The sequence below is a fragment of the Schistocerca piceifrons genome, chromosome 7 (assembly GCF_021461385.2).
Source record: "Schistocerca piceifrons isolate TAMUIC-IGC-003096 chromosome 7, iqSchPice1.1, whole genome shotgun sequence".
NCBI classification, from domain to species: domain Eukaryota; kingdom Metazoa; phylum Arthropoda; class Insecta; order Orthoptera; family Acrididae; genus Schistocerca; species Schistocerca piceifrons.
In genome coordinates, this window is record NC_060144.1 from 38,723,297 (window position 1) to 38,745,927 (window position 22,631).

A 22,631-nucleotide genomic window follows, 5' to 3' on the forward strand; every position below is an offset into this window, starting at 1 on the left:
GCAGCCTAAGGGTGTCATACCAACCACCACACGTTTTTCACGTTCCACTATCTATGTAATAAAGGAATGTAGAGTGGCCGAAACTTCGCTATCCAATCTCCGTCTCTGCACATCTCTACTACGCTTCGATGCGTCGTTAATCGACGTGTAGTATTATTGTTTTGATAATGTTTTACATAGTTGTTTTGTTTCTGCCATTGGCTATTTTATCCACATTTACAATAAGTTTGCAAATATCCCGCCAGAGTGCACTACACAACAGTAACATAACAGTACTGCCATCTAGCGAGAGTTTCATAAGTGATTAAAGGACAAAGCGCGCGAAATTTTTCCCATTACTTTACTTTGCTTGCTGATGCTGACTGCTTTTGTTGATATCGTGTGATATTAGCAAGTTCCTTTTTCGGAGTGTATTTTGCAAGATTTTAGTGAGTTTCACTTGCACAAGACCTGTGATGTCACCAAAACATCACAGTATCGTCATGCGAACTCGTGAACTTCGAGCTTTGGAGGTAAATCACAATAAACGCCGTAAGTTTAGAACTGAAAACACCTAAAATATTAAGCAGCCGCAAAGTTAGCATTCATCGCATTAAATATCTCTCCGAAACCCGTCTTTTCATATGATTTGCTGCAAAGTCTCAGAAAATGTAATGATGACGTTTAAAAACACTAACCAAAGATTTTAACGCGAAGTTAGCTTCTAATGATATTTAATACCTGATTATAGAAGATACAGTACGTAAAATTATGGGTAGAGAGTGATATGCCCCCCCCCCCCACCCCGCCCCTGAATTCTTAGTTGTTTATGTCAGACTAATCTGTAGCGTAACGCGAGGTCTATGATGGCTCCGATCGATAAATACCGCAGCCTTCCCCAGTATAGAAACCAGGAGCCGCGCCTAATATAGATCGTGCACGGCTTTCAAGGGAATCCAACACCATTCTTCTAGTAAAATAGTGGCAAGTTTAGGTAACGATGGTGGGGGTGGATAGCGATTATCCACACTTCTCTCAAAAGTAGACCATAAAGGCATAATAATGAGATCTGGTGACTGTAGTGAACAACAGAGAAGAGACTGTTCATTCTAGTGCTCATAAAATCAGTCCAGGACAATGTTGACAGGGTCCCTGTCATCTTGGAGCACAGATTCACCACTGGGGAACAAACGTTGTACCGGATCAACCAAAATGGTCACATAATCTCCCACAGCAAATTGCCGTTGGTGATTAACCATAGAGTCCATGGAATACCACGATATTGATGCCAAAATCATCACTGACTCCCGTTGTGTTTCATTCTTGGGACAACTCAGCCAGAAGTTGGAAACAGTATGGAACGAGACATGTCTGACCAAATGAGTTTCTTTCACTGTTCCGTAGCCCACCCTTTATGGCTTCCACACCACGTCTCCTGTTAAGAGTATTTGGATAACTGATAAGTGGTTTCAAGATTCTTGCTCGTCTCACAATTCCCCGCTTACGGAGCTCCCTTCGTGTCGTTTTGGTGCTGACTGGGTCGCGAATGCGACATTCACGTCTGCAGTGACTTTTGCAGCTGCCCTGTTATTCCCCGTTACTATCCTTTCTAATGATGGTCTCTCACGATCACTCAATAGACGCTTCCGTTTGCATTGGGCCTTAGCGGGCGATGTTTTTTCCACTTTCCGTGTATGTGGCATCAATCTCTGATACGGCTCCTCTTGAAACACACCACCACGTGGGCTGCTTTGATAACGGAAGCACTCGCCATACTACCACCAACAACTTGTCCATGTTCGAAGTGAATTAGCTCCGACAAAAAGTACTCACAACAAAACAGAACGCTGTCCTGACCGCGACGGACACTTGTAACGTACACTACGTGATCAAAAGTATACGAACACCCCCAAAAACATACGTTATTCATACTAAGTACATTTTGCAGCCACCTACTGCCAGCTACTCCATATCAGCGCCCTCAGTAGTCATTAGACATCGTGAGAGAGCAGAATCGGACGCTCCACGGAACTCACGGACTTCGAACGTGGTCAGATGATTGGATGTCACTTGTGTCGTATGCCTGTACACGAGATTTCCACACTCCCTAAGTCCACTGTTTCCGAAGTGATAGTAAAGTGGAAACGTGAAGGAACACGTACAGCACAAAAGCGTGCTGGCCGACCACGTCTGTTGATTGACAGAGACCGCCTATAGATGAAGAGGGTCGTAATGTGTATAGGCAGACATCTGTCCAGACCATCACACAGGAATTCAAAACTGCATCAGGATCTACTGCAGATACTATGACAGTTAGGCGGGAGGTGAGAAAACTTCATGGTCGAGCGGCTGCTCATAAACCACACATCACGCCGGTAAATGCAAACGACGCCTCGCTTGGTGTTAGGTGCGTCAACATTGGACGACTGAACAGTGGAAAAACTTTGTGTGGAGTGACGAATCAAGGTACACAATGTAGCCATCCGATGGCAAGGTGTGGGTATGGCTAATGCGCAGTGAACGTCATCGGCCAGAGTGTGTGGTGCCAATAGTAAAATTCAGAGGCTGTGGTGTTATGATGTGGTCGTGTTTTTCATGGAGGGGGCTTGCACCCCTTGTTTTGTGTGGCACTATCACAGCCCTGGCCTACATTGATGTTTGAAGCATCTTGCTTTCCACTGTTGAAGACCAATTCGGGGATGGCGATTGCATCTTTCAACACGATGGAGTATCTGTTCATAATGCACCGTCTGTGACGGAGTGATTACACTACAATAACATCCCTTTAATGGACTGGCTTGCACAGTGTCCTGACCTGAATCCTATAGAACACCTTTAGGACGTTTTGAAACGCCGACTCCGTGGCAGGCCTCACCGACCGACGTCATTACCTCTCTTCAGTGCAGCACTCCGTGAAGAATGCGCTGCCATTCCCCGGAAACCTTCCAGCACCTGATTGAACGTATGCCTGCGACAGTGGAAGCTGTCATCAAGGCTAAGAGTGGGCTAACACCATATTGAATTCCAGCATTACCCATGGAGGGCGCCACCAACTTGTAAGTTGTTCACAGCTAGGTGTCCGGAAACTTTTGGTCACATAGTGTATTGAGGAAACTGCAAGGCGCCGTTTTGCTGTTCGTGGTCAGATACAAGAAGAGCACAACCTGCAGGCTTGGCTAGCATCTGCATTTATGTTCCCTGTAGGACGTCAATATATTTCGACAGTAATCTAAATTTAAACTTTCCGACGCACACAGATAGACGTACACTTCAGCTTATGTTACTCGCAGCGTTATTTTCCCCTCAGGACAGCACCCTGCTGCTCAACACTTCAAATGAGTCTTAGGATTGCTTTGAAACTGGCTGAAACAATAAACAAACAGTCGACTAATCTAATTTGCAAGAGTATACGATAAACTTCCGTCAGTATACATTCAAAATCCCGAATAAAATAACTGAGTAAATAAACTGAGCCGTCAACAGTGTTTCGTTGTAGAGTCAGGCCTTGAAAAATGTCTCTCTCTTACAGACGTCCATACTGTCTTACTAACAGAGGATAAAATACTGAGGCGTTATTATTCATCATACTTAGATACTACAACGCTGTTTCGGGGTTTGTAATGAAAGGAGATAGGTAAAATAAAGTTGTGCAAAGCGAGGAGGCTCTGCACGATTTATTTGGCTCTGTAAAGGGGCCTGCAAGGACTCAATATTTATTGGCACTACTACTAGTTTGTCAAACATTCAATACATTAAAGCGACCTCACACTATTAATAACACTGACAAAAATTGTCAGTTGACAACACGATTTTACAAAGTTAAGATGTCGAAGACCCAAAAGAAAGCGTGTGCTGCAATTATATTAGCTACAGCTTGCAAACAACAGAAAAGAACGAGAAAGAGGAAACGGATCTGAGATTAGATGAAAAAAAGGAGACACTAGTCACATGTTAATTATTTACTGTAATCAGACTCCAGGACCCGAAAGATTTTACACTGAAGCGCCAAATAAATTGGTATAGGCATCCATATTCAAATGCAGAGATATGTAAACAGGCAAATACGGCGCTGAGGTCGGCAACACCTATGTAAGACAACAATTGTCTGGCGCAGTTGTTACATCGATTACTGCTGCCACAATGGCAAGTTATGAAGGTTTAAGTGAGTTTGAACGTGGTGTTATAGTCGGCGCACGAGCGGTGGAACACAGCATCTCCGAAATAGCGATGAAGTGAGGATTTTCTGGTACGACCGTTTAACAAATGTACCGTGAATGTCAGGAATCCAGTAAAACATGACATCTCTGACATCGTTACGGCCGGAAAAATATCCTGCAAGAACGGGACAAACGACGACTGAAGAAAATCGTTCAGCGTGATAGAAGTGTAACTCTTCCGCAAGTTGCTGCAGGTTTCAATGCTGGGCCATCAACAACTGTCGGCGTGCGAACCCTTCAATGAAACATCATCGATATGGGCTTTCGGAGTCGAAGCCCACTCGTGCACCCTTGATGACTGCACGACACAAAGCTTTACACCTCGCCTGGACCCGCCAACACCGACATTGGACTGGAAACATGTTGCCTGGTCGGACGAGCCTCGTTTCAAATTCTATCGAGCGGATGACGTGTGCGGGTATGGAGACAACCTCACGAATCCATGGACCCTGCATATCAGCAGGGACTGTTCAAGCTGGTGGAGACTCTGTAACGGTGTGGGGCATGTGAAGTTGGAGTGATACGGGACCTCTGGTACGTCTAGATACGACTCTGACAGGTGACACGTACATAAGCATCCTGTCCACCTGCATCCATTCACGTCCATTGTGCATTCCCACGGACTTGGGCAATTCCAACAGGACAATACTACATCCGACACGTACAGAATTGCTCTTCTGAGTGGCCACCAGACTCCCCAGATATGAATATTATTGAGCATATCTGGGATGCCTTGGAATATGCTGTTCAGAGGAGATCTCCACCCCCTCGTCCTGTTGCGGATTTATGGACAGCCCTGTAGGGTTCACGGTGTCAGTTCCCTCCTGTACTACTTCAGACATTAGTCGAGTCCACGCCACAACGTGTTGCGGCACTTCTGCGCGCTCGATATTAGGCAAGTGTACCAGTTTCTTTGGCTTTTCAGTGTATATATTATTTTTCGACGAGTTCTGCATCGTACGACGCGTTATTGGTGTTGATACGACATAAAATAGAGAAGCAAAATACGTTAATGGGAGAGGCAGTCGCATTCGACAAGAGATCAGGAGTAACTTAGAGATAGCTGCTGGTAAACCTTTCGGGATGTGAGATCGTTGTCCAAGAAACTCTTCTGTTCCTGACTTTTCGTCCAGGACTGCGCTGAAGATCCTCAGAGGTGATCCTCCGCTGAGTCTTGACGACTGACCGGTCGGACGTCCCAGAGCGACACACATACTGTATTTCTCGGACTTCCGATCGGTTCCTCATCATCCGTGCCACAGGGTACTCTTTGCGAGACATCGACAGAGATGGACGCCTTGACGGTGTACGAAGCAAGCCTTCCTCCTCTATGGGTGAAGGTGACCGTGGTGCGGAGCGATTGTATTGAGGGCATGTAATACAGTGAATGTCTTCTAATAAAGTTTGTACGAATTATAGGAGTGTTGCCACGCTTTTTTACCCAAACCATTGTATGTCGATTTCTAGGAGTGCTGTAACCTCGATGGTCCAGATCATTTGTTCCCAACGTGGGACCAATTACCGCCTGTGAGGTAAAATGAAATTACCTGAGGAGTAAAAACTAAACGATTCTATTCTGTTTCAACCACGAAACTACATTATTTTCAAAAGATCATTCCCATTATCCCAATTTTGTAAGACGGTAATACTGATTACATCAGGTATCAATAATTTCTTGTCCGCCGCTTGTGGTCTCGCGGTAGCGTTGTCGCTTCCCGAGCACGGGGCCCCGGGTTCGATTCCCGTCGAGGTCAGGGATTTTCACGTGCCTCGAAATGACTGGGTGTTGTTGTATCGTCATCATCATCATCATCATATCATCATCATTCGTACCTATTACGGTTGAAAAAAGCCAATGGTAAACCATCTCCACTAGGACCTTGCCTAGTACGGCGGTGCGGGTCTCCCGCATCGTTCCCCTACGCTCTGTGAAGAAGTATGGGATTTTGAAGAAAAAAAATTACTTTTTCCCAATTAGTCACATTAACGCAGTGGTGATTACAGGTTTCTCGCATAGTCCACCCAGTGCATACATATGTTGTGCTTTGTCCCGTACGTCACTAATGATAAAAGTGAGTCATATATGTAGCAAATGGTAAATATCTCAACAACAAAAAATTGGTTAGCTTCGAAACAGATAAACGAATTGCAGAATGACATTTTCACTCTGCAGCGGAGTGTGCGCTGATATGAAACTTCCTGGCAGATTAAAACTGTGTGCTGGACCGAGACTCGAACTTGGGACCTTCGCCTTTCGCGGGCAAGAGCTCTACCAACTGAGCTACCCAAGCACGACTCACGCCCCGTCCTCACAGCTTTACTTCCGCCAGTACGTCGTCTCCTACCTTCCAAACTTTACAGAAGATCTTCTGCGAACCTCGCAGAACTAGCACTCCTGAAAGAAAGGATGGTCCCGAGTTCGAGTCTCGGTCCGGCACACACTTTTAATCTGCCAGGAAGTTTCAGATAAACGAATTAATTGACAGCACAACATATCAGTCACTATATAAGGGCTGCTATACACAGTTTTATTATACCAATTATCCTTATTATTAGAGTGGTTACACGCGAAGCGTTAACAGCCTGAATTCGTCCAATTTCTGGCAGTTCAGAAGCAAGGAGTGCGTCGATGAAGTGGTTTAGGAACAGTATGGTGCACACTTCTGAACTAGTTTGATTTTAAGTGGGGTTGTAGCGTACAGGTCAAGCAAGTGCCGCAGTGGAGAGGAGTAATGAAGGAGGAGCATGTTTTGTAACAAGAGTGTACTCTCACTGTGCGTACTCTGCGTTTTTTTTAGTTTATTTTTATTTTTTATGAGGAGTTGTGCGTAGCTCTTTAGCACTTGCGGTGCATCACGAATTCCTTCGCCATTCATTCTCTCTCTCTCTCCTTTCTCTCTCTCTCTCTCTCTCTCTCTCTCTCTCTTCTCTCTCTCTCTCTCTCTCTCTGTCTCTCTCTCTCTCTCACACACACACACACAAACTAAATATCATTCATCTTTCATCATTTTAGAAATAAAAATGTTTCAAGAAAACTCTTTCATTCTGCAATTTAGTTAGATGCTAAAATTGGTGACAATGTGTGGGAGGGGGGAGGGGCAGGGTGGGGTACTAGCTAATCGTCGATTACAGTCATAGGTAACGGTCTGGGAAAGTTTGGGAACCACTGCTCGAGATTCTACAGTCATTCTGAGCCCATTTTTGAATGATAACGAAAAACAGAGGAGAACTAGAGATGTGGACACTACTCTAGGGAATGCAGCGCCAGCTGGACGCACCTTGGCCTCGACGTTGGTGCGCACCGTGCCGACGGAGCCCTGCGGCGGGCTGTCGCCGCTGACGCAGCCGACGGCGAGCAGCACCTCGGTCATGCCGTACCACTGGCTGACGCGCACGCCCAGCGCCCCCTCCACCATGCGCTGCGTCTGCGCGTCCATCGTGGCGCCGCCCACGGCCAGCAGCTGCAGCGACGAGAGGTCCCGGCGGCCGGCCGGCGCCTTGCTCAGCGCCACCGCCGAGTTGGGCGCCAGGAACGTGAACTCCACCTGCAAACCGCCACACCACTGTGCGCAAACCACCGGCGCCCGAGGGCCGTTCCGTATCGATTTATACTCTTTTTCTTCCTTCGTCTTCTAAGAGACGAGGGTATCGTCAGGAGTGCCCCGGGGACCTATGGTACGCCCGCTGTCGTTCTCCGTATACGTAAATGATCTGGCGGACAGGGTAGACAGCAATCTGCAGTCGTTTGCTGACGATACCGTGGTGTACAGTAACGTGCCGAAGTTTAGTGACTGCAGGAAGATACGAGACGACTTAGATAAAAGTTCCAGTTTGTGCGATGAATGGCAGCTAGTCCTAGATGTCAAAAAATGTAAGTTAATGCGGATGAGTAGGAAGATCGAACCTGTAATGTTCGGATACAGTATTACTGGTGTCGTGCTCGACAAAGTCGAGTCGTTTAAACACCTCGGCATAACGTTGCTAAGCGATACGGAAATCGAACGAGCGTGTGAGAACTGTGATAGGAAAGATGAATTGGTCGACTTCGGTTTACTGGGAGTATTTTAGGAAACAGTGGTTCATCTGGAAAGGAGACCGCATATAGGATGCTGGTGCAACCTATTCTTCGTGGGGGAAAGATTGCAGCTGTACTCGGTTTATGAGAGATGTGTGGAGCATCGAAGACACACACGCTTATCACAATCAGACAAGTCAGCTGTGACCGAACATTGTATTGATACAGGGCATTCCATGAGCTACAATGATATGAAGATTTTGACATCCCCCGTTTCCTTTTCAAGATTCTGTCTTGAAGGAAGCTATAGAGATTTGCTGAGCTAATAATTTAATAAATAGAGATGATGGTTTGAATTAGGACAAATCATGGAACCCGGCTTTTTGGATAATTAAACTACAGAGAAGTCGTCATGGTGTCATCGCCGCCGAACATACTTCGATAAGCGAATCGAATGTCTGTACGCCTTCGCCACAGGCGGCGTGTGTGTAAGCGTATTTCTTTGCCGCCGCCCAGCGTCTGTGACCTACATGCGCGGTACCGCCGCGATGGAGCATACAAGGCCGCGCTTGGCACCTTGTCGTCATCCCACCTACTCCCACACGTGTAAGGCTAAGCCCCCTCTAGCCACCCCAGAGCTTACTGTCCCCGTCCGTCCCATCGACTCCTAGTCCACCACAACAATTCCCTCCGTCGGGCCCCCCACGGTTGAAGACATCAACCGTTTCTTAACCAAAGTACTCCAAAACATTTACACTTTTCAACGCCCCCACATCCTCCAACAGATCTCCCTCACCGCCCACTCTATCTTTCACCTCAACACCTTCGCCATTTACTCCCCACTTCACCTACACCCGCCTCGACATCCTAGTTTAAGCCGCTCCTCTCCCCTCCCCTCATTCCCCCCTCTCTTCCTGTCATGGCGCATCACGAGTGTCCCATCCTCTTCCAGAACATCTGCTCCTTCTGCACCAACCAATACCTCCTCATGAACAATCTCTCCCACCACCAAGTCGACATCTTCCTCCTGAATGAAACCTTTCTCCATCCCCACCATATAGTCCCTCTCCCTATATCCTCCACTCAACTGATGCTCCTGGTCTCCGAGTGCAGGGTGGAGTCACCATCGGCCACATTGAGCACATACCCGTCCGGCCACAATCACTCCTCAGTCTCCCAAATGAACACCTTATCCTCAGCGTCTTCTTCCCCTCCCTCACCGCCGCCTGCTACCACCATCTATGTCCGTTCCCTGCTCCTCTTCTCTATGACTTCATCTCCAACACTAACCACACCATCTCCACCTATGTGATTGCTGCCAACATCAATATCCATAGCTGCTCCCCTGCCACCTTTCGGCAGTGGCATCAGTTCCTCCTCACGATCCAAGGTGACCTTATTCCTCATCCCCAGCACACCCGTCCCAAAAGCAACATCATCTCCGATGTTGCCATTGTCTCCGCCAACCTCCGTGGATGTACCGCCGTCGACATCCCTGATCCCACAGGTAGCGACCATCTCCCTGTCCTTCTCACCATAATGTCTGTTCACCACCTACCTCTGGCTCCCTGCCCTTCACCCCCTCCCTAGGTAGTCCATGACTATTGTCGTGCCTACTGGGATGCCTACAGAAATCCATCGCCATCCAGGCTGAAAGCCACCTTCTTACCTATCACCTTCCCGATGACATCATCCACATCTCGTCCTTCCTTCAGAAGGCCACTACTGACGCCATGGAGGCTCATTTCCTACTAAAACCATCCACCCCCACCGTCGCACTCTCCCTCTACGGGCTGTGCTCCTCCTCCACGAATCCTGCTGTCTCTATCGCTCCTTGCTGTGCACTCGTGACAGGGATACACTCCTACGCCACCAGCAAATTCAGTGACACTTTGGAACATCATTACAGGAAAGAAACACCAGGACTGGCCCCAGGCCTGTACATGACTCAACACCACCCTCCCTATTAATTCCTCCAAGTACTGGTCTGCCTTCCATTGCCTTTCGGGTTCCCATTCCACACCCCATTGCCCCCTTCCCTATAACGACCGCCCCCTTCCTGAGAATCTCAGTATGGCCAACCACTTTGCTTCCCATCTTTCTGTGGTCTTATCTGTCCCTGATGATCCCTGCTTTGATTATTTGCTTTTCCCCACTGTCATGGAATGCACCGATACCTCAATCGCTCCACTTTCTCCCAGTCAGCAGTACTTGAGGTAGTTGCCCCCCTCTGACGTAAATACTCCAATCACAGCACAAGACATTAAACTTATCCTCTGGTCAAAATTCAACATGGCCCCTGGTCATGATTGTTCACCTACCGCCACCTCAAAGAATGCCCCTACTCCTTCCTGACTGTCCTTGCTGGTTTATACAACGTCATCCTCTCCACTGGCTTCTACCCCAACCTGTAGAAGACTTCCTGTGGCCTCTCATTCCTCAAATCCAACAAACAACCTTCCGTTGCCTCTTCCTATCGACCAATCTGCCTCACCTCCATTTTCAGTAATGTCTTCAAATCCATTCTCTCCCATCATATCCATCACCACCTTAAACAACACCTCGTCCTCCCCCTTACCCAGTGTGGCTTCTGACCCTTCTTCACTGAAGACCCTTAACTTCATCCACCTTCCCTCCCTCCAACTTAACTCCTGTCGCTCTGCCATTTTTGTTTCTCTCGACCTACAAAATGCTTATGAGCGTGTATGGCAATCTGGTCTCTTCTTTAAACTCCAAACCTACGCCCTACCTATAAGTTTTGTCCATCTGGTTGCTTCCTTCCTCTCACACCTTCCTTCGTATGTCACCCTCCACAATACCAACTTCCATATCTTCTATCCCACTGCTGGCATCCCCCAAGGCTCTGTCCTCTCCCCTCTCCTTTATCTCCTGTGCACTGTCGATATGCCCAAGCCACCCTCACCTGTACATCTCCTCCAATATGCTGATGAAGCCACCTTCCTGGCTCTCAATCCTCCACCTCCTGAAACTGGCCGGACATGGGGATTGCATCCTTCCACCATCCTCCACATCTATAAACCTGTCATCCATCCTATTCTCTGTTATGGTAGTGTTGCCTGGATCTCCACCCCCCCCCCCTCTTTTATAAGGCCCACCAAATCCTAGAGTGCTACATGCTCTACCTTGCCTTCTGTATCCGCCTTCTGTGCCCCACATGACTCCTGTATGACCTAAACCCCATCCCCCACCTCGTCCTTTTACCACAATATACCTGCATCCTTTACACTGTCTGCAGGCTTGATCCCCCCCACCTCTGGTTCCTCCTTCCTCTCCATCTCCCACCCTCCACCTCCACACCCTCCATCTCCTTCATCAGGGCAATTTCCAGCACCTCCCCCTCCCTGATGATAAACTTCGCCGTGACATCTGTCCTTCTTACCAACTATACTCTGGCCTTGTTCCTGCTCCCTCCCTAGGGCCCCCCTTTTCCTCTCCCCTCCTTCCGCCAGAGTGGTTTCCCCCCCTCTGAGTCTCTGTACACCCTCCTCGGCTATTTCCCTCTCCCGTTCTTCCCACCCCGGCCCCCTTCGCCATGCCCCTGCCCGTCTCCCCCTCGCTACCCCCCACCCTCTAGCACTGACCATCCCCCCTTTCTTACCTTCTCCTTCGTCTCTGTACCCCTCTCAGTTTGTTCCTCGTCGTCAGTGTACTATGTCAGTGTTGTGTTTGGTGCTGCTCTCCAGTGACATCAAGAGCTGTGATTTTAATCACAGTGTTCGTAGTGTTGCTGTCTATAATAGTAATGTGCCTCACCGCCGATTGCGACTTTTATGCTCCGGCCGTGCTTCACCTTCTGTTTCTTTTAATCGTCACAGTGTGTGTTTTTTGCATACACTTTTTAGATTTTTACCACCATTTCTATAGTCACCCCATTTGGTATGCTATCTTCCATTGTGTTTCCCTTTTATATGTCTGTTTCGCCAGATTTTCTCCTTAATGTTGTTTCAAATGTCTCCCTGTTATGTACTGCCTCTTAGCTGAAGAGCGGCGCTTATGCTGCTGCCAGCCCGCCTCATATGGGGCATTGAAATTCAACAAAGAAAAAAAAAACCTTGTCAGTCTTTTGACTCACTCTGAGATGGCCGGACGATACGCGGCGGAAATATCAGTGGAGGAAATTTTATTCGCACGGTTGCATGCCCGAAATTTAATGAAAATTTAATTGTTTACGTTGCGGGAAAGATAAGACTAACCAGAGATGAGTAGAGAGTGGTTGTTTTGCGAAGAGAAATCTGTGGGCAAGGATAATCAGAGAGGCTTGCAGAGGTTTCACAAAATATCGATAGTTCAGAGGGTATCGAGTAGCTTGGCAAGTGGGAGACTTCTTCCCGCACCCACCCCCCGCCCTCTCCACAGCGGTTTAAACAGGATGGCATTGGCCCCAGGGTGCGCCATTTTAGGCACTGTGTAGCTGGAGGGCCAGAGTGCGAATGTCTCAACGTCAGGTGTACTGCTATGGTAAGAAAACAAGATGGAAAGGTGATGTATTATCTTGGATCGAAATCGAAACGTATTAGTAAAAGTCAACATGGAAAGGTTTTATATTATCTCGGACCGAGCTCGAAATGTAAAAGTTAAAGTCAACATAGATAGGGAAATGCTCGAAAATCTGGTCATTTTCATATTCTTGACTATTCAGATTATTGCAGTAGCGTAGTTAAGATAGTGTGTGGCTCTCAGAGTGGCACCTTTGTGTTTGGAAATCAATAGTTAAAATTTCATTTTAGAGAGTCGATAAAATAATTCATTTCTTTGCATGGATTTACAAATTTTATTTGGTTTTGATGATCCATTCTTTGTGTGATAGTGTTGAGTGCACTTCGCGTTGAACACATACAGGAGTCTTAAACTATAAAATTTCAAAGTTTTACGGGCTTTTACCCACCGATAGTAATTTTTGTATGTGTTATAAGGTTAATTCGAATAGTTTAACTGGATCAGTTTCAGCATTTCGTGGGTTTCCTATGTGACTCCGCGATGAATAACGGTTTGCACACTGTTTGTAATGGAGACTAACAATGAGAAATCGCTGTAATTATGTAAGAGCACTTGGTGGAACAGTTATTGACTGGGATATACACTGATTTGAGATAATTTTCCAGTCTTATTTTGCGAAGTTAGGGTCGTTTTCTTTGTACCTGCTTTGCAACCACATTTTTCGTGCCAAGGTTTGGAGCCAGTTTTCAGTAGTCTGTCTTCTTTACTAATGTTGAGTCCCTGCTAAGGATAAAAGTAACGCACTGGGTGTATTTTGGTTGGTATAGCATATACACGTTTCAATGTTTTCTTTGTGATGGCTGGCTGTACCGCAAGGTCTGCCACTTGTGTCTACGTATGCTTTGTGCTCTGTGGAGAGGTTAGGAATCCAAGATTAGTTCAGTACATATCAGAATCGTCTTAGTTTGGCTATGCAGTCGTTATTGCATGATGAATTTATTGTGCTTGAATTTTCAGTACTAGAATTTTAGAAAAATTTCAAAATCGTGGTGGTAGTTCACATGAGACAGAATTTTGTAATTCTTGTATCAGTTAAATTCGGAAGACCGTCACAGTAAACATTAATCGTCCAAGCATCACGACGGAATTTTAAGTACAGTCACGTTGTTATGAGATCTGTGGGCAGGACTGTATTCTCATCTCGATGCTTAGCCTTCCTACTGTCAGTGACATTCAGGTCGCGGTACTTAATGTAGAGAGTATCTTACGTGCCAGTGAGAGAGGTGTGTGTAGTAAGACGAGATTGTTTCGACTATGTGAAACCTTCCCACTACCTAACAGTGTGATGATCTTATATTGGTCACAGGAGACCAAGATTAATCCCAACTGGGAATTATTATGTGCAGCCTTGCAGATGTAAAAGTTCTGATCTGAAGGGGATAAAATGGTTGTCAATGTGAGAAATAAATTTTTTATAGCAATATCACTGTGTTGCCCTTGATGAAGGAAACTTTCATGAATTTCCAGTCAAAATAAATTCCAGTAATTGATTGTGTTTGACTGAGGAAGATAATCGAATAAATAAGAAAATTAAGGTCAGAATGACAAAGATTGAAAACATCTTATGGACAAAATCAAATTTCTACCCCTCTCTCCCCCCCTCCACCACCATATTGAATGTGATGGCTGATGACAGTGTCAGGAAACGTTATCCATTGTGCATTATTTCAATTAATCTGATAAAAGTTAATTACTATTATTCATTTATTTAGTTGGGTCACAATTGGAAAGGAACACACTGCTGTCACCAGCTAAAGCAAGCAGTGTGAGGTAGCTTCAAGCTAAAACCAACAAACATTTTGACAAATGAGACAAACAATCGGTCATAGTATGCATGAATCAAATCCGGACTCAAGAACAGATGATAAAATCAGAGAAGCAAGTACGGGTGACTTTACAGTTGTAACAGGGATTTGTTAAATTAAGACTTTTGGTGGCAATGAATTCTAAGATCTTTCTAACTTCTTTAGTCAGGGTTCAAAACAAACTTTGGTGCAGTAACAATGAATTGATTTGTGTTAGAATCTGATGGAACAACTACAGCTAACATCTTTCATTAAATTTCTCATGGTTGTGTCTTCTCATTCTTGAAAAAGTGGCGGCAGCGTCATGATCTGCTCTGCTGAGGTAGCGTGAAGTCGCCAAATTTTGTTTATTAAAGCTTCGAATGTTTCAGAGACAGACGAGATGTGAGGAAGCATAACAAACAAGGGGGCAGCTGGTAGGTGCAGCAGGGGTCGATAAACCTGCGCGAGGGACTATCAGGACCAGAGGCATCCAGGGGCTGCCGGCGAGCATTTGTGTGCTCGGCAGCCTGCTCGACAAACTATGGCTGTCGATAGATGACAGCAAAAACCATAGCCCCTCTAATTGTGTACTTTACACTCATCTTCGTTCTTCTAGAGGAGGGTACTGAAGTAGGTTCTACGTCGATGGATATGATTCACCACACACGCATTGGAATTCACCTGCTGACTGTGGGATGGAGATATTTCCTGTTAACGAATGGACGTAGACAGGGCTCTAAGTCACACACAGAACACCAGTTGGTATGAGCTGATTCCTACTCATACCACACAACTCATGCACATTGAGAGAACGACGGAAAAAATTGTTAAATGCATGACAAATGACCCGCAGCAACACTCTTTAGAATGCACCATCAGTCTACCATTAAATAATAGTTCGTTATAACTGCTCACAACCAATCACTCCATCTACTTTATATCATCCACTAACGCAGATCCCTATTAATTTAGAGGCATATGATTCTCTTTTGCAGCAAAGTGTCAAAGACGGCAGTCAAATGGCAAGTATCACTATTACCTCAATAGACATGCAGCAGAATGTTGTTAAAAACGATGAATCAATTGTTCTATATGGTTTTTATGAGCTGACGTTGGTGGAGAGTACGGGGAAGCGCATTGTAAATACTGATTGTTAGGGTTAAAACACCTATACAGTCTTGCAGAGGCTCAAACACGCGTTCCATTCTGTAGTTATGTATTGCAGTCCCCCCCCCCCCCCCCTCCCCCAAGCAGGTAACACAACGACATTAAAGTAGGGACACTTTTTAAAAACGAATAACGTGGTTGCCAATAACTTTGGGGTCACACCTGGGCTTTTGATTCGACATACGTAAATTTATTACTCTGCATTTGGTCGCCATCCTCCTTAAACATTCTGTTCCACCTGTCTTATCACTGTCGATGGAAAATGAGTGTTTCCTGGTTCCTGGTGCTTCCATGTCAACTTTTTCTCGTATTCCTCTTGCTGTCACAACTTATTCCCACGTAAAAGAATTTTCCTGCCCCAAGCAGAAGACATGCAAGTACTCCATCATTCTCCCTCAATTTGACAGCATTTTGGCGAATTTCCCCTCAATTTATATGTATTTTCCGTCAGTTTTCGTAATATATCAATGTTAAGTCACTTCCGTTCATGTAATGATGACATCACTTCCCACCACGTATTCCAAAACTGCTTGTAAATGTAGTACAGTTGTCGACACCTACCGCAAACACAATATTTTTTTTCTGGTTGGGCAGTACGGTATAGCACTGTATTAGAATGCATCGAGTCACTTCCAACCACATATTCTACAGCTGCAGCGCATGTATCCTGTTTTCTGCATGTCTGTGTCTGTGTCGCGGAATGCAGAAATACTCCCATCAACATAGGAAAAGACGGGCAATCGCAGTAGTAAATTATGCACTATGATCGAAGTGCTAGAAATATGTAGATAACTGCACAGTCATCTGTCTACATTCGCATGCAGTATATGGTACACGCAAAGTAGAGGAGGGGTGGTTTAGCAGCGATGCAGATATTGGGAAGCATGCTGAAGTGTCATTGGTCAACGTTGAAATTACGGGGAAACTGGTGAAACTGCTAATTCTGAGCGCAATACCAACTTGGCGCTTATTATAGTACATTGTCCCATATTAATGGTGCCTTTTCCATCTAGTCGTCCACTGACTGACATCACCTGTCTGAGATGGAGAGAGTCTTGGTTGCAACCACACCTTCTGGGGATGGTCAGCATCGAAACAGTGATCGTGTACATGGCTGCAATATCAGAACTCGGTGCTCTTGGTCTGTTCGAAACGGAACACCTAGACATCTGTTAACGCATCTCTGTGGAACATGAGAATTAATGTAGTGGACAGGTGTTTGGAAACGCTTCAACATTCCGAAAATTCTTTTAGTTTCCATATGTTGCTATGTCCTCCACATTTTTGCCATTAAGAAACACTGCCTCTGTCTTTTATTTGTGGGAGCAGCATAGTTTACACCATGCAGTGTCCAGCTTTCTATGAGACCAATGGATGGAAAGGTGTTAATTGTCGATTTAGCACCTGACACAGACCTCGAAATCATAAGAAAAACAGAATGCATGGCTGTGTACACAGCTGCAGTCATACACTGTTTCGATGTGTTACAGCAAAAAAACTATGTATCAGACAACCACACAAGAATCCTCTCCTTGTGATTGATAGTCTGTCAGATATGGTCTTCCTACTGTAAGGGCGACGAAACTTTGCATTGGTTTCTGCAAGGGACTTGGATCACTGCCCACCTGCTCCAGTGGACTAATTCCTGTACATTTAATAGAATCGGCACATATGCTCGATTTCAGCACGGAGACGTACACAGTAATATCTTATCCAGTTCTCTACTGGATGACATTAGCGACATTTTTATAATTCGTATTTTTCCCTGTTGGACGGTAGAAAATATTGAAGTGGGAGACAATGTTTGAGTAATAGACATGAATGCACCCGGAGGCACGCAGATCTCCTTCAGACTGCAGTACCTGTACGTAGTTTCAAAATGCACCGCAATGCAGTAGCAAAATCATTGTCCTTCTTCCAGTTTCCATATGATGTGAAGTCATTCTAATTTTTCCGGTAAGAAACACGACCAAAACTGCTCATACTGTCTTTTATACTACAATGTGTTCCAGGATAAGACTTCGTTTGGCGCTAGCCTGACACACTGCACATGGTTGGCAGAGCTACGACAACATGTTCCCATTTCCACCGAGTGGTCAAACCTCAGCTCACATTATTTCTCCATGGGATGCAGAAGGGTGGAAACATACCACTCTGGCTTCCACTCAATTCCGACTTAAATTGGAATGATCTCATGGACAAAGCTGCAAGGTGGGCGGGACAGAGACTGAGGAACAATTGCAGAGAGACTGTCTAAAAACCACGCTGGAGTTTAGCAGTATGGGATCCGTAGGATTCGAGATATGAGAGTGCCACAAATATGTTTCACCAGACTATTTTCTTCAGTCGTCGTTGGTACCGATCTTGCAGGATTTTTTTTCCGGCTGCAGCGATGTCGAAGATTTAATGTTTTACCGGATTTCTGATACTCACGGTACACTCGTGAAACGGTCGTATGGGCAAATCCCCACTTCATCGCTACCTCGGAGATGCTGTATCCCATCTCGCGAGCGCCGACTATAACACCACGTTCAAACTCATTTAAATCTTGATAACCTGTCATTATGGCAGGAGTAACCGATCTAACAACTGTGCCAGACACTAGTTGTCTTATATAGGCGTTGTCGACGGTAGCGCCGTATTCTGCCTGTTTGCATATCTCTGTGTTTGTATGCATGCCTAGACCAGTTTATTTGGTGCTTCAGTGTATATTCACATCTTCGGTCTGCAACCAAGCCACCATATGGTGTGCGATGTAGGACACATTAGAGCTCTCATTTCCCTATTCCTCCATCTCCCCCGTCCGATTCTATTCGTCGATGGAATGCTGGAATAAAGACTGTTTGCGCAGCTCAGAATGGGCCCAAATTTCTCTCCATTCAATGTTGTGATCATTCTGTGAGATTTGTGTTGGAGGAAGCAGTTCTCAGAGTTTCATAGGTAAGGAAGGATCTTTCCGATGGAAATCAGGTGTGTTGTAAAAGTTTCCACTGCAGTTTCTTGGACATTTGTGTCACACTTTCATTCTAAAGCATATTTTCTAGAGGTGTTTTTTTTTCGTAAGTCTATGAGAATGTGTGCGTGTTATTCAAGAAAAATGAAAGTTGCTAACAAATTACTTTATTGGTGATATGAAATTGTAAATGTGGTATGGCATTGTTGGCTGGCCCATCCAAATGACTGGGTTCAGCCACCTGTCGCAAAGGATGTTCTTCCTCCGTGAATATTGGCCACTTTCCTTGCGGGTGTTTGAGGCTGTTATAAGAGTCGAGGGGCATGAAAGGGAAATAGTGGCTGAAAAAGTAGTGACACTGGTTTGCAGCCTATCCCCAATGTTATTCAATCCGTAAATTGAACGAACAGTAGGGGAAACAAAATAAACATTTGCAGTAGGAATTAAACTTCAAGGAGAACAAATGAAAAGTTTGAGATTTACTTATGACATTGTAATTCGGTCAGAGACAGCAGAGGTCTTGGGAGAGTAACTGAACAGAATTGAGTGTCTTGAAGGGAGGATACAAGATGAACATCCACAAAAACAAAACAAGGATAATGGAATGTAATCGAATTAAATCTGGTAATGCTGAGGGAATTTGATTAGGTGACGAGACACTTGAAGCAGTGGATAAGTTTTATTATTTTGGTAGCAAAATAACTGACGATGGCCCAAGTAGAGATGATATTAAATGTAGATTGGCAATAGCGAAAAGAGCGTTTCCGAAAAAGAGGATTTATTAGGACAGAGCATATATTTAAGTGTCAGGAAGTCTTTTTTGAAGGTATTTATCTAAAGTGTAGCCTTGCATGGAAGTGAAACGTGGACAACAAATGGATAAGACAAGAAGAGAATAGAAGCTTTTGAAATGCGGTGCTACAGGAAAATGCTGAAGATTAGAAACATAGTTCACGTAACTCATGAGGAGGTACTGAATAGACTTGGAGAGAAAAGAAATTTATGGCACAAACACACTAGAAGTGGGGATCGGTTGATAGGACACATTCTCAGATGTCAAGGATTCTCGAATTTAGTAATAGAGGGAAGTGTGGGGGATAAAAATCGTAGAGGGAGACCAACAGATGAATATAGTAAGCAGATTCAGAAGGATGTAAGTTCCAGTAGTTATCTGTCGATATAGAAGCCTGCACAGGATAGAGCAGCATGGAGAGCTGCATCAAACCAGTCTTCGGACTGAAGACCAAAATAACATTTGAAAATTATGTCGTATGTGTATTTGCAGTGTGTAGGCGACTGTAATGGATGCGTGTATAGTCCAGTGTTATGTTGGGGTTCTGTGCGATCATAATAAGAGAAAAGAGAGGACGAAACCTCGTGCTGTCACATAAGATAACTCTCTAGAGCCGAGCTTTAATGTATTGTGGATGGGTCGCCATCACCAGTGCAACATGCTCTCACTTCATGTGACATCACAGGGAGGTTTTGATTTAATCTAGGATCAAGAACTGTACATTACCTCCTCTTCTCCCCTTGCCGGCCAAACACTGGCAGCGAAAATTTCATCCGCCACCAGCATTCGAACTGACGTGCCACCACACAGGCGCGCACTGGTGACCTCTTCTACAGAGGCAGGTTAACTAGCTACCGCCAATTTAGCTTTGATAACATATCTATGACCACATAAATGACTTGTCCAACGTGGGTCTAGGAAAAGTATACTACAAATCTCTAGTCCAGTTTTATTTTCAGACCCCTATAGGAGCAACATGATTGAGAAATAGCCATGGTTTTATAAGTAGATCTATACTACTGAAGTAGAATGTTGACAGCTATTTTGAGATAGACAATGATGGGTGGGAAGAGGGGCTGTGTTCTTTTGAAAGGAACCTACCCATAATTACCCTTAGTTAGTGTAGGAAAACTTCTCAGAACGTCACTATTATGATGTAACACGTTAATACTGGACGGAAAATCACTGCGTCAACTACAGTGCCCCATCCTCCGACTCCCCACTCTTTACGACAGACAATGAGTGGGAAGGAAGGTCCCCATGTCGTGTCATCTGACTGGCTAGAGGAGAAGAGCTAGCGGTGTGCTTCCCCACTATCCCACAGCGCGTGGGTGTTGTGGGGTCAATTTCCAGCCTCTAAGCAGTCTCTCACGGTGTGATTAGATTAGATTAGATTAGTTTTTCGTTCCATAGATCCGTGCTCAGGAGATCCTCGTGGATGTGGAACATGTCAATTTTTTTTTAAAGCTCAAATAACAATACTCACAGTCTGAATATATACATCATTTATTTCTATTAAAAAATTCGTCAATGGAGTAGAAGGAGTTGGTCACTAGTAAGTCTTTCGGGCTCCTTCCAAACTGATCTTCATTTGTAACTAAATTTTTTATGTTTTTTATGTTTGCTGGCAAAAACGTGGACGTCTGTCTGGTGCGTGAATCTCCATGCCTTCTTCGTGTGATAGACAATGCGCTAGCACAGATCTGTAACGGCCCAGTTAAGTACGTTTTTACTGTCCTTGAAGTACATTAATTTAATGTGTAAAAGGAGGATAATGAAGCTTAAACGTTTGCTGAGTGACGCAAGAAGAGCAACAAGTAGGAAAACTCTCTTTTGGTAGACTATTCTAAAAATGTGCTGCGTGTTAGGCACGAAACGTCCACTCAAATTCACATTTAGGGGAGGAGTGTAGCCGGAACACTGATTTGGATTCTTGCGGAGACGGGGAATAATGATGCAAATATGAACAAAAGGCACTAAGTACACGACAAGAATTAAGAAAATTGTGGAATTGTGGCGGCGCCACAGAGAGGAGGCGCTAGCGGCGGACACTTCAGAATTGTAACATAGACTGTTGTATTGTATCCACTCTGGACTAACGTGGTGATCACTGTACCAGACCTTTGCTTCTATCATTAACCCTAGCAGTGTACACCTCCGAAATTGTCACACGAACTGTACACAAGGGTCACAACGACCCTCAATTATTTGCCGGAGAAATTTCCCGATGAAGAATGTTTTATAATGATATTGGACTCTCATGTACTAAACGCATTTTATTTCAACTTTTCCATGTACCTTTAAATCAATATTACTATTAACACATCCAAAACTTGCGACAAAGTAAAAGCTGCATGAAAGATTTTCAATGACGAAACTTGAAAGTGATCCAGATCTCAAGACTTTATTTGCAGTTTAATTATATGAAGATGGTATTCATTTATTTAAACGCACTTGTTACACAGATATGCAGAGGTGTCCTCAAATACTCGTAAATCGATTCATTCATTATTTTCGAACTCTTGGTAGGTGAACCACAATTTTACAGGCAACTGAAAGACCTTTTCTGTTAGGGGCAGCTGTGCTCCCACTGTGGTGTCACCGCCAGATACCACACTTGCCAGGTGGTAGCCTTTAAATCGGCCGCGATCCGTTAGTATACGTCGGACGGGCAGCTGTGTTCCCACTGTGGTGTCACCGCCAGACACCACACTTGCCAGGTGGTAGCCTTTAAATCGGCCGCGATCCGTTAGTATCCGTCGGACCCGCGTGTCGCCACTATCAGTGATTGCAGACCGAGCGCCGCCACACGGCAGGTCTAGTCTAGAGAGACTCCCTAGCACTCGCCCCAGTTGTACAGCCGACTTTGCTAGCGATGGTTCACTGCCTACATACGCTCTCATTTGCAGAGACGACAGTTTAGCATAGCCTTCAGCTACGTCATTTGCTACGACCTAGCAAGGCGCCATATTCAGTTACTGTGTCTTCTGAACAGATAATATTGTGAATCATGTACCGTCAAGAGCGATGTTCATCATTAATAGATTAAAGTTAAGTATCAAACTAATTACTTCCACTTCCTGAATTCTAATTCCTTGTCATGTTCCAGACCTCACGTCAGTATAGTCCTTCCCTCCTCACGCCAGCCTGCGTGAGCTAAAACGCATGTATTTCGGCCTCCCCTGGTAACACGGTGTTGGCT

The 22,631-nt window shown here is 45.1% G+C and overlaps 1 protein-coding gene across 3 annotated transcripts in view; it reads right to left on the reverse strand.

Annotated features, from left to right (window-relative positions):
• LOC124804874 (4-coumarate--CoA ligase 1-like) overlaps positions 1–22,631 on the reverse strand; it is a 241,601-nt gene that overhangs the window by 88,863 nt on the left and 130,107 nt on the right. For 2 of the 3 annotated variants that reach the window (XM_047265238.1, XM_047265236.1), the window contains exon 5: positions 7,475–7,741. The exons of the other annotated variant lie outside the window; for it this stretch is intronic. In XM_047265238.1, coding sequence (XP_047121194.1) covers positions 7,475–7,741 — 267 coding nt within the window. The remainder of the gene's footprint in view (positions 1–7,474; positions 7,742–22,631) is intronic. 3 annotated transcript variants of the gene reach the window in all.